At 32.6% G+C, this 12,364-nt stretch overlaps 1 protein-coding gene across 4 annotated transcripts in view; it reads right to left on the bottom strand.

Moving 5' to 3' along the window:
* The window catches only part of FAM227B (family with sequence similarity 227 member B), a 217,606-nt gene that overhangs the window by 189,620 nt on the left and 15,622 nt on the right, over positions 1–12,364 (bottom strand). For 3 of the 4 annotated variants that reach the window (XM_047766406.1, XM_047766402.1, XM_047766403.1), the window contains exons 5-9: positions 11,770–11,837; positions 10,853–10,888; positions 10,187–10,291; positions 6,912–7,010; positions 682–783 (exon numbers count right to left, since the gene is read on the bottom strand). In XM_047766406.1, coding sequence (XP_047622362.1) covers positions 682–783; positions 6,912–7,010; positions 10,187–10,291; positions 10,853–10,888; positions 11,770–11,837 — 410 coding nt within the window. The remainder of the gene's footprint in view (positions 1–681; positions 784–6,911; positions 7,011–10,186; positions 10,292–10,852; positions 10,889–11,769; positions 11,838–12,364) is intronic. The other variant, XM_047766405.1, reaches the window with a different exon arrangement.

Raw genomic sequence — 12,364 nt, 5'->3', positions numbered from 1 at the left:
TACATACAGTGGAATGTTACTTAGCCATAAAAAAGAATGAAATAATGCCCTTTGAAACAACATGAATGGATCTAGAAATTATCGTACTAAGTGAAGCAAGTCAGAGAAAGACAAATGATCCTAAGATAGTGCTTATATGTTATCTAAAAATAATTATACAAATGAACTTATTAAAAAAATAGAAATAGACTCACAGACATAGAAAACAAATTTATGGTTACTAAAGGGGAAAGCAGAAGAGGGGGGATGAATTAGGAGTTCAGGATTAAAATATACACACTACTATATATAAAATAGACAAACAATAAGGACCTACTATATAGCACAGGTAACTATACTAAATATCATGTAATGGAAAAGAATCTAAAAAAGAATGTATGTATATTCTTGTACACCTAACTAACACAACATTGTAAATCAACTATATTTCAATAAAAATGTTTTTAAAAGTTAATAGAAAAAAATATCTATACCACACTAAGGAGATTCTATAAGGCTTTTAGTCTGTAGAAAACAATAATCGGGGGGGCAATAACTTTTTTAAAATTACCGTTATTTAATCTACCTCAGGCAATCTTCCTTTCAAAGTAACAAAATATGTTCTCACACATGTTAAAATCACTTTGTATATTTCATCTTCTATAAAAATAATTAGCATAACAAGTTAGTTTCTATGTTTACCTGAAAGAATGTATCCTTTCGACTTTGAGGTACACTCATAAAAAGTGCCACATAACTTTCTGATATTCTATCAAACAGGAAATCTTGATTTTCTCTGTCAGGCTTAAAAAATAAAATATGGAATTAAAATAATTAATATTGCAATTTAAAATCAGAATTTCCTTACATAATGTCAGTAATTCTACCTATCCTTAAAGGGCAGATCAATTCCTATAGTGGAATGAGTATGGGTTTTTGGCCTCCTGTAGATCTGATTTTTAATTCTGGCTCCATCATTCATTAGCTGTGTTATCCTGAGCAAGGTAGTCAAGTCCTAGTTTCCTTACCTGCCCAAAGTAGATAATATATACATACTTTAAAATAGTATTTTAAAATTAAATAGGGACAGGATCATGTTTGTTTGACTTTGTATTTCAAGCCCCCAGCACAATGCCTGACACACAGAAAGCACACAAATATTCGATGAATGAATGAAGGTTATTGTACAGTAGTTGGCATGCAAAAGGCAATCAATGACTTAGTCATTGATTATTTTTATTCTGTAACCATTCCAACTCTTTCATCATCAGTAATTCAGTATAAAATTAAAGCAATTACTGGGATGAGACAGCTATAGCCATAACTAATAAAACTGTGACATGATAGCTAAACTAAAATCAAAGTAAATAGAATACAAAGGAAGATATTTGTAGATAACAGTAATATCAAAATTATAGTAAAGTCCTAAAGTAACAACTTGTGTTCTTACTCTATTAAGCAATGAAGAAATAAATTAGAATCCGAATCCATGAATTAAGCAATAAAGATGAACTAAAGAGTACAAATTCATTTATGATGTCAACTGTAGAAGCATATGCTGGCATTAATATGTTTGATAATAAACACCAAAGATTATCAAATTTAGTGGTAGTTTTATATGAAATTAGCAAGCTAAATGAGCTGGGATTCATAAATACATAGGATCTTAGACCTAAAATGGAAGTCAGATATCACCTAGATTAAGCCCCTGTATTTTAATGATTATTTAAGGTTACAGGCAGCTAAGTAAGTGAGAGCCAGGCTAGAATCTAAGTTTCCTAACTCCTAAAACAGCTGTCGTGCTTATATAACAAGTTTATGAAAGGAGATACTAACAGAAATAATACTTATAATGTTAATTCTTGATCATTTACATAATGGGCAGTGGTTCTAAGATTTAGGGTTGTGTGAGAAACAAGATTATACATAATTTATTAGTTAAGAAAGTTGGTTTTTTTCAACTACACAATCTACACTCAACATGTATGAAGAAACTTATTCAAACAGAAAGTTTCAGAACATGTCTTTGATTGATACGGTTCAATTTAATGTCCACATCATACATACCTCCACAGGAGAGTGATTAGCACAATGGTATGGAAAATTTCTACACATGTTTTGGTATGCTTGAAAAGACAATGTATCTTGTAGCTGTTGAATATTCAGCTGATGTTATTAATATGTTAATAAGATCAAGCTGTTTAACATAATGTTAAATCATACTTGCATTCCAGGAATAAATCTCACAGTTCAGACTGTATAATCCTTTCAATATATAGTTGATCTTAGTTTTTCTAGTATTTTGTTGAAGATTTTTGCATCAACATGCAATAAGAGGATAATGGTCTGCAGATTCATTCTTCTTGTAGTATCTTTGGCTTTACTGTCAGGGTAATTCTGGCCTCATAGAAGGAGCTGGAAAGAATTCCCTCTGAGAAGGACTGTTAATTCTTCTTTAAATGTTTATAGAATTCATCAGTGCAGTCATCTGGTCCAAGGCATTTCTTTGTTGGAAGGATTCTGATTACTGATTCAATCTCTTTGTTATAGGTCTATTCAGATTGCCTATTTCTACATTACCTGGTCTTGGAAAATTATGATTCAGGAATTTTTCCATTTTACAAAGGCTATCCATTTTGTCCTCATATGTTTGTTCAGAGTACACATAGTCCTTTATATTTCTTTGCTGATAGAATGTTCCCATTTTCATTTATTTTGGTAATTTGAATCCTCTTTTTTTTAAACTAGTCTAGCTAAAAGTTTGTCAGTTTTTCTGATCTCAAAGAACTAACTTGGTTTTATTGATTTTCTCTGTTTTTCAATTTACTTATCTCCATTCTAATCTATTAATCTATTAATTCCTTCTTTCTGTTAACTCAGATTTCAATTTGTTTGTTCTTTTTTCTGGAACCTTAATATGTAAAGTTAAGTTGTTGATAAGAGATATTGTTTTTTTGCTGTTCTTAAAACTATAAGTTTTTCTTAGCACTGCTTTTGCTAGATCCTATAAGTTCTGGTATGTTGTAGTTTTGTTTTCATTTGTTTCAAGGTATTTTCTAATTTCCCCTGTGATTTCTTCTTAGAGTCATTAATTATCTAGGAATCTTTATACATTCACAATGAGAGAGTAATTTGTACATCCAGTTTGAAAACAACTTGGCATTATCTTGTACATTTTCTTACCCAACAATGCACCGATTCCATTCCTTCTTTGTGTCTTATAATTTCTCTTTGAGACATAGACATATTTAATAGTATAGCAAAGCCTGAGATATGGAGTATTTATGCTTGGGAATAGGTATGTCTCTTCCTTCATGAGCTTTAAGGGTTTGAGTATATTAGGTCAAGTTTTAAACTGTATTTGGGTTTTGTTTTTGCTATGGTTACTCTCTATGAAACACAGGCTTCTGATTCCTCTTCCATTACCTTGTTTTACTGATTCTTGAAAAACCAGCTTTTGAATACATTTTCTTAAATTCCTTCTTTGTTTTTCAGTTTTTCCTTTCATTGCTTTCCTCTCTGATCTTTATTGTTTCTTTTCTTCTGCATACTTTGGTTTTCATTTCTTTCTCTTTTTTGGTTTCCTACCATAGAAGCTGAGGTCATAGTTTTTGAGAAATTTTATTTCAAAATAGGCAATTTATTGCTTTAAATTTCCAAATAATGCTTGAGTTAAATCCCACAAATTTTAATCTTTATTTTCATTTTCAATAAGTTCAAAATATTTTTCAATTTCCATATTGACTTCTTGTTTGATCTACAATTCCTGAGGAGTATGTTATTTAGTTACCAACTATTTGAAGATTTTCCAGATGGCTCTCTGTTATTTGTTTGTAATATAATTCCTTTGTGGTCTAAAAACATACTTTGTATGAGTTGAATTCTTTTAAATTTATTAGGATGTTTTCCTGGCCCAGAATATAGTTAGTAAAGGTTTAATGTGTACCTGAGAAAAAATGTGTATGCTGCTGTTGTTAGGAGGAATGTTTAATAAATGTTAATTAGACCCATCAAGTTGGTTAACAGTATCGCTCAAATCATCTACATCATTCTGTATCATTACCAACTTTCTATACATTCTACCAGTATTGAGAATGAGGTGTTGAAATATTTAACTACATTTATGGACTTGTCTATTTCTCCTTTAAGTTTTAGAGGCTTTTATTAAATGTGTTTCAAAGCATTTTAATTAGGCATCTGAATATTTATGGTTGTTGTTATACTGATGAATTGACTACTTTATCATTATATAATTACTCTCTTTTTCCCTGGTAACATTCTTTACTTTGACATGTACTCTGTATGATGAGTTAAAAAGAATTGTGATTTTGTAGGTTATATGTGGCTTGTCTATTTGTAAGGGTGGAAGTGATGCTCTTTCCAGCCTTCCAAATCTTTGTGGGAGTCAAAGTTCCAAGAACAATTTTTAAAACACTAAGGATATATCATTATTATGATTCTTCTAATTAAACACCGTTAGGGAAACTTTTATCATTAGCTTATATATTTGCAGGCCATTTTTGGAACATTGTATTCTCATCAATACTATATTCCCATCAATATAATGATGATGATGATGATGATGATGATGATAGATATATCCATTGAATACTTACTATATACCGACTTCCATGTAAACAAACAACTTTACATGCATTTTCAACTTAACTCCCAATAAACATGAGGCAGATAATTTTTAAAATTTTATGAAAGACTTAGAGAGGTAAATAATTATTCAAAGTCACATCATTTACTAAGTGGATAAACTTGTTTTTGAAAGCCAGATATTAATTCTACTACATTGAATCCCATATTACAACTGCATAGTATTTCAGAGTTTACTAGGGATCTTACTCATGCCATTTTAGTATATAACAACTCTAGGAAAAAAGCAAATGTATGTTATTTTTACTTGTTATTTGTTTTGTTTTATTTTGCTTTAGAGATAAATGAAGCTCAAGAGAGATTTTTGACTAGCTCAGAGTCTCACACTAACTACTGGGAAAACCAGATTTAAAATTTTAGTTTTCTGAATTCAAGAGCCCTTATTTTTTTACTAGAGTAAGCTACCACTAAATATAGGCAGTAAAGGAAATTTGCTTTTATATTACTGAAACAATTACTAAAATAAGTTTTAGAGCCAGCATGCTGAAGTATGCTATATTCTAGATTATAATTATACATTTTTTCATATTATATTGCTGGCAATTAAATTATACAAGTGGCTCAGGGTTCTATTCCAGTTATAAAGTCAGGACTACTTATTCATAAAGTGGATCCTTAAATAGATAGAATTTGTGTTTTTACTCATCTGAAAATTTAAGTATAGCTTGAAATAGAAGCCTACCTAACAAAACAAATATTCCCACATAATGCTGGTAAACTGGTATTGGTGACTCACCACACCTGTTTAAGTGTACCTAAGAGGAACCTAAGAGGTAATGTTAACTATACTTCACTGGTGTAGATAGTTCATTGGTTCATTATTGCAAGGATAATCCTATAAATGTAGTGAGTCATTAGTATTTTTGTGTCCAATCTGTTCAAAATAATAAAATATTGTATGGCTTAACAAAACAGTTACAAGGAACAATACTAGATTAGGCTTTCTTCAAAAACTTGCTCTATATAATCCTAACAGATTTAAATGAGAAAGTGATACTTCCTCTCTGTTAACATGGAAAAAGATAAAATGTGGGATCCAGATTTAGAGAAAGAAATTTAAGGTAATGAAACTGATTTCATGAATATCCCTCAGTAATTACCATTGTAGAACAGTTACACCACTTCTTATGCCTCAACTCCTAACAACATCAGAAATATAGGACAGATACTTACCTACAATTACATTAATAATTCTAACATAAAGCACTATCTAAATGGTTTGTATGTAAGATTAGTAACACTCATTCCTCCATAGTATGAAAGAATCCACCAACAGTTTTCTTTGGGTAATTCGGCGAGGTAAAGAATTGAGCCTGGAGTTCCCTCGTGGCGCAGTGGTTAACGAATCTGACTAGGAACTATGAGGTTGCGGGTTCGGTCCCTGCCCTTGCTCAGTGGGTTAATGATCCGGCGTTGCCGTGAGCTGTGGTGTAGGTTGCAGACGCGGCTCGGATCCCGCGTTGCTGTGGCTCTGGCGTAGGCCGGTGGCTACACCTCTGATTCAACCCCTAGCATGGGAACCTCCATATGCCGCAGGAGCGGCCCAAGAAATAGCAACAACAACAACAACCACCAAAAAAAAAAAAAAAAAAAAAAAAAAAAGAATTGAGCCTATTATCAGGCTTCCTTGATGGGGAAGTACAGCTTCTTAATGCTTAGACTGTGAACCCCTGTGTTACTCTCTCCATTCTTTTTGATCCAGAGGTTACAGGGCAGTCATTGGTATTGACTACTTTTTCCAGGTTCACTTGTTCTCTAACATAAGATTTGTGTACTGCTCATTTCCAATATCTTATTGCTTCCCAAATACCCATGTCTTTCTCTTTTTAATCTTAAGCAGAGTTTTTACCTTTCTGAATCAAGTGAAGACCCTCTCCCTATCTGATAGGTAGATATTTTTTAAATGAAACTTCCTTCAATGTTACTAATTTTCAGTGGATTTTCTGTTAGTGTTTATTAGCACATTACAGTATTGAGTAAAGCTACAAATTTATAATTCACTACAATGTTTGATTTCACTAGTCTCTTTCTGATTAATAAAGACTCTGGATCTTTGAAATCTTTATTAAAGTTTTAACTCCTCTGAAAGAACTCTAGATTTTAAACAGGATTTCTAACATATGCAGAATACTAAAAATCCAATCTCTGTGACAGGGTAAGTAAAACTTTTTTTTGGACCAGTGCTACCCCTACTGAGAAGTTTTGCTGAAAATAATTAATAATTAAACTGCAAAGTAGCTTTAGAAGGAAGTTAAAAAATATTATACCTTAAATTTATGGAGAAACCACCACCAAAACGAATCATGCAAAAGAGCAATTGAGGCTTCTGAGAGAAAATGACCCCTCCAGATTTTAAAAACTTTTCCCTATGGAAAAAAAAAATACATGGAGATCAAATTAATATATCTTATAAGACATGTTAATGTAAATAAGCATGATAAAGAATATGTATTCAGCAGTTATAGATTAGCACTGTACAACAGAAATTTAATGTGAGCTACATATAATATTACATTTCTAGTAGACATTTTAAAAAGTAAAAAAAGTAAAATTTTATTGAAGTATTTAAACAAATATACTTAAAAATCATTTTAATATAAAATTCTTATAAAACTATAAATGAAATATTTTACATCCTTTGAGGTATTAGGTCTTTCTAATATAGTGTATATTTTATACTCACAGCATATCTCAATTTGAACACTAAATTTTCATCATAAATACTAGATTGTAAATAGATCTCATAAAATATATGGTTATAATTTTGTTTCAACCATAAATGAAAGTTGCTCAATAGCTAAAGTATTAGTTTTCAAATGTATATACAATTAAAATAAATAAAATTTAAAAATTTAGCTGATCGAAGACACAAAAAACCAAAGGGAAAATTGTGACGAAAGGGTTAATTTACAAGTTTGAGATTAAAAGATGCACACTACTATATATAAAATAGTAAAACAATAAGGTCCTACTATATTGCACAGGGAACTATATTCAACTATTTTAACATACTATAATAGAAAAGAATCTGAAAAGGAATATATGTATATATATCCTATATATATATATAAATCATTTTGCTGTACACAAGAAACTAACACAACATTGTACAACGACTGTACTTCAGTTAAAAAAAATTGAGCTGAGTCACACTAGGGATATTTCATTATCTGACTTGGAAGTTTTTGTCCCAATAATTCTAGGCCAGACAAAATTACTTCTACTATTCTACTGAATTTCTGTTAGTGTATATCAGTGTGCTTGTGGCTCAGCTTTCTCATAACATAGGCCCTTTTTCCTTCAATTCAATAAAATTTTTACTGAGCATCATCTGTAGCCAAGGTTCTGTTTTGGGTGGTACATGGGATAATATACACTTCATCAAGAAACTTAATCTATAACTCTATGTGCAGGAATATATTTGGATGGGGTTGCATGAATCAAATTCCATGGATTCTCATATCTTCACGCATAAAACAGAAACCCTTTAACCTCTTCTTTCCAAGTTTCAGATCCATAAAGTTCAGTCTCTTTGGATGTTATAATAAGCATTTCTAGGAAATAACTTTCCCTCTGATATTTTTATTTTCCTAGACTTATTCTCTTTTCACTCTGATTTCATTATTTATTTATTTATTTTAATGCCATCATGTTGTGCATGCTCTGGCAAGCCAATTTAAATTTTTTGAAATCATGTAGGGGTACTAACAAATAAAACATGCCTACATATGCCATTGGTATACAAACTCAAAATACCCTAAACCCAGCTGCTTGTCATATCCTGCACACCCCCTTCCCCAAACCCATATCTACTTGCACTCCTCACTTTCATACTTCTTTCAATAATGCCAGTGTCCTCCAAGTTAAACATACAAAGTATTTCTCATCGTGGTACTTATATGCATTGCTTATGCAACTAACTTATGATTTATGTTAAGTGTATATGCATCCCTGGTTAAAATACAGTCCCATTTTAGAATAAAGAATGTGGGGCTCCCATCACGGCTCAGCGGTAATGGACCTGACTGGTATCCATGAGGATGCGGGTTCAATCCATGGCCTTACTCAGTGGGTTAAGGATCCGGCATTACCGTGAGCTGTGGTGTAGGTCGCAGACTCTGCTCGATCGATCCTGCATTGCTGTGGTGTAGGCTGGCAGCTGTAGCTCCAATTTGACCCCTATCCTGGGAACTTCCATGTGCCATGGGTGTGGCCCTAAAAAAAAGCGCGCACACACCACACACACACACACACACACCCACCCACCAAGAATATAGAATGTTAGAATTAAAAAACATTATAGATTGAATAATCTTATGAATGTTCTGGACAAATAATAATTTGTATTACATAATAATAAAAGCTTTTCCCTGAGGAGACCTTGGAATACATAGAGAAAGTAACAAATATGCTCATAACCCAGGTATAACAATTACCATCTATAAATTTCCTCTTAAAAAAATGGCCTCAGGTGATTGTATCAAAAGGGCAAACTAAGACTTCCCTCTCACCAAAATCCCATAAAATATAAAAAAGGACTGAAAAACATCTGCATTAGCATGGAAAATAAGAGTGCCATTACTGAATCATTTTGGTTGGAGTTTTCTACTGAGGCTCTGTGTGGCTCCCTTAACTGAAGGGCAAACAGGAAATCGAAATTAGGTTAGTCTGATTATTTCCTGGAATACTGTCTCTTGAAGATTAAGCACTAAAGAGACACAATCCCATGCTGAAGAGAGTGAAAAATGGGCAGAAAATAAAGGCTGGAGCCGATTCATCCAGGTTTGATGGTTGATTCCTTCTCCTGGACTACAAAGGACCATACATGGTAGGAGAGAAAAAAAGGGATTTTGGTGTTAAGAAATAAAGACCCACAGGAAGGCTGAGGGGGAGGGATGTGGAAGAGGACCTACTAAGGGCCAGGTCCATCTCAGAACTGTCTGAGAGCAATCTACCTGGAGGTACAAGGAGGATTGTTCAAGACCCAGGAAAAAGAAACATTTTTAGGTGACCCCTTTATATTTTTGTGCATGGAAAATCATTACCAGTAACCACTCAAACCTCATCCTACCCCTGGCAATCAATGGTCAATGATCTACCTTCTTCTGATGGCAGTTTTCCATCAGCTGGATACCCTGTAGGGCTATTACTCAAAAACTCTCCAGACATTTACTTAAAGGTTCAAAAAGTGGGGTTGTGGGGAAGGGGCCTCATATGTTATCTTGGGATCAAAAGGGGCAGGCTAATATATCTTGAGCTGATAGAGCAGCAAGAGGAAAGGGAAAACAGCTGCTACAGTTATATGCCAAGCTAATACACACTAGTAACCTCAGACTCCTCTGAGGCAATGACACATACTCTTAGTATATTCTCTTCTGGAGATCAGGGCATTAAAAATGCCACTGGTCGTTTCTGCCAGACTTAATGCCCTAAAGAAGTAAATCTTGCTTAACACCTCATTTGTCATAGCTTTAAATAAAGGTCTGATTCTTTAAATCACATTCTCAAAATATATCATGAAATGAAATTAATGTTTACATACATCGAAGTTACGAGCTTTTAAAATAAAAAGATAAATTCGTTCAGCATTCAGATGTCTTGGTAGTTGAGTAAGCTCATCTGTTCTGAATCCTGGGAAGTTGCAGCCCTTAGAAAAGCGGAGGGAAATAACACAGCCCTTAGAAGGAGGGAAATAATAATTTCTTTCTGTATAGCAAAAATTGACACAACACTGTAAATCAACTATAATAAATTTTTTTTAAAAAAAGGAATTACTTCCTTCTTTTCAGTATAGCATTCTCACATGACTACAGAAGACAGATAAATATTTAATTATCATTCATGCACATAATTATTTCTTATTTTTACTAAAATAAGTGAAAAATATTTATCCCACCTAAGAAAAATCTACGTATTATTTGTTTCTACAAAATTAAGAGCCCTGGCATATTGACATGCCAAATCCAAAAGTTAAACAGTATCAAGCTTCAGAACTAATTTTGATATAATTCAAATTATCAAGAATTTTAGCTAAACCTCACATAAAGATGTGGGCTGGCAGAAAGAAAAAGCTTCTGTACTTGTTCCTAACTTTTTCTCCTGGGGCTCTTGTCTATATTTATAGCTACATCTATATTATTGTAAACATTCTTTTACTTCCACATAGTATTTCTGATATATAATCTCATGAAACAGAAATTTTAAATACCTCTACATCCTTCTTTGTCTCCATTTCATCTGAGAGCTGGAAAACATTTAAAATGAAATGTTTACAATTCTAAATTTAAGAATTTGTATATTTTAGAATTTTTGTTCAGTTAACTGTGTGTGTGTATGTCCTATTAACACCTAGAATGCAGTTGCTGTATTAGATGCTGGGAATACAAAGATGTTTCTTGCCCTAAAGTTAGAATTCAAGAGGGCAATCAGATACGTATATAAACAAAACAGAGAGCTAGGGCTCTAACAGAAATATGAACAAACTACTTCTTGCAATTTGGGTTCACTGTAAAACAGACTGTGAGGTGGAATTTAGTGTTTGGAATATACATTGGGAGTGCCTCTGGGATCAATATCTATGGAAGGCAAGGGGAGTTGGCAAGATTGGGAAGACGGAGAAATTAGCTATGATGCAAATTGACAGCTCTGAACACAGAAGAGCTCTTGAACTGAAAGGACCCCTAGTCATTGTCCTGTACTGGGTTGAAACAGCCAGCCTTTTTGTTTCCAACTTGATTAGCCATTATATGTGGGTGGTTCCTGGAAAGGCATGTCCTTTTTTTTTTTTTTTTTTAATTGACAAAGTAATTCTACAAGCAGTCAAACTTTTTGTTATTTTTTTCTAAAGGAGTCAGACTGATATGGGACCTGTACCCCAAGTATAAGATGTTAAAAAAAAGTTTAATAACCCGAGAATGGAATATGAGTGTGCAAATAACTTGCAAACTAATACTGAGTGTAATACCGAACGTAAAGAATGAGTCCAGCTGCTTTAAAAATACAGTGATAGATGAAAGACTAAAAGAAAAAATGTTTAATGCTATCATTGTTTATCTATGAAATTACAGTAGTTATATTTTCTGTGAAAATATAATTTTTCAGGGAAAATGAAAACAAATACTATACCATTATCTTCTTTTCCTTATGGTACTTCTTTAGAAATGCCTTGTATTGTTTCAGTTTTCCAGGAGAACCTTTAAAAAGTGAAAATTCATAACATATAAATATATTTTAAAATTGAAAAAACAATGGTAACAAAAGCAATGAGGTCCTACTGTATAGCACAGGGATACAACATGATGGAAAATAGCATGAGAAAAAGAATGTGTATATGTATGTAAGACTAGGTCACTATGCTGTACAGGAGAAATTGGGACAACAAAACTGTTAACCAACTATGCTTAAAAATAAAATACAATAAATAAAATAGGAAACAAATTTTAAAGGTCATTTTAGGAGTTCTCTGGTGGTTCAGTGGGTTGAGGGGATCTGGCATTGTCACTCCTGATCCCGGCCTGGGAACTTCCACATGTCACAACTGGAAAAAAAAAAAAAAAAAAAAGGGATTTTTAGGTATTTACTGAGAGCAAATAAAACCTATTTCATATAATGAAAAAAACTGAAAAAACTTAAAACACTTTAAGCAAATTACATATAAAACTATTCAATAATATCAACTAGATATTTTGATCAGCATAATGCGAGACATATACAGTCTTGA

The sequence above is a fragment of the Phacochoerus africanus genome, chromosome 2 (assembly GCF_016906955.1).
Source record: "Phacochoerus africanus isolate WHEZ1 chromosome 2, ROS_Pafr_v1, whole genome shotgun sequence".
Taxonomy (NCBI): domain Eukaryota; kingdom Metazoa; phylum Chordata; class Mammalia; order Artiodactyla; family Suidae; genus Phacochoerus; species Phacochoerus africanus.
The sequence above is the reverse complement of the archived record's forward strand: the minus strand, read 5'-3'. Positions and strand labels throughout refer to the sequence as shown.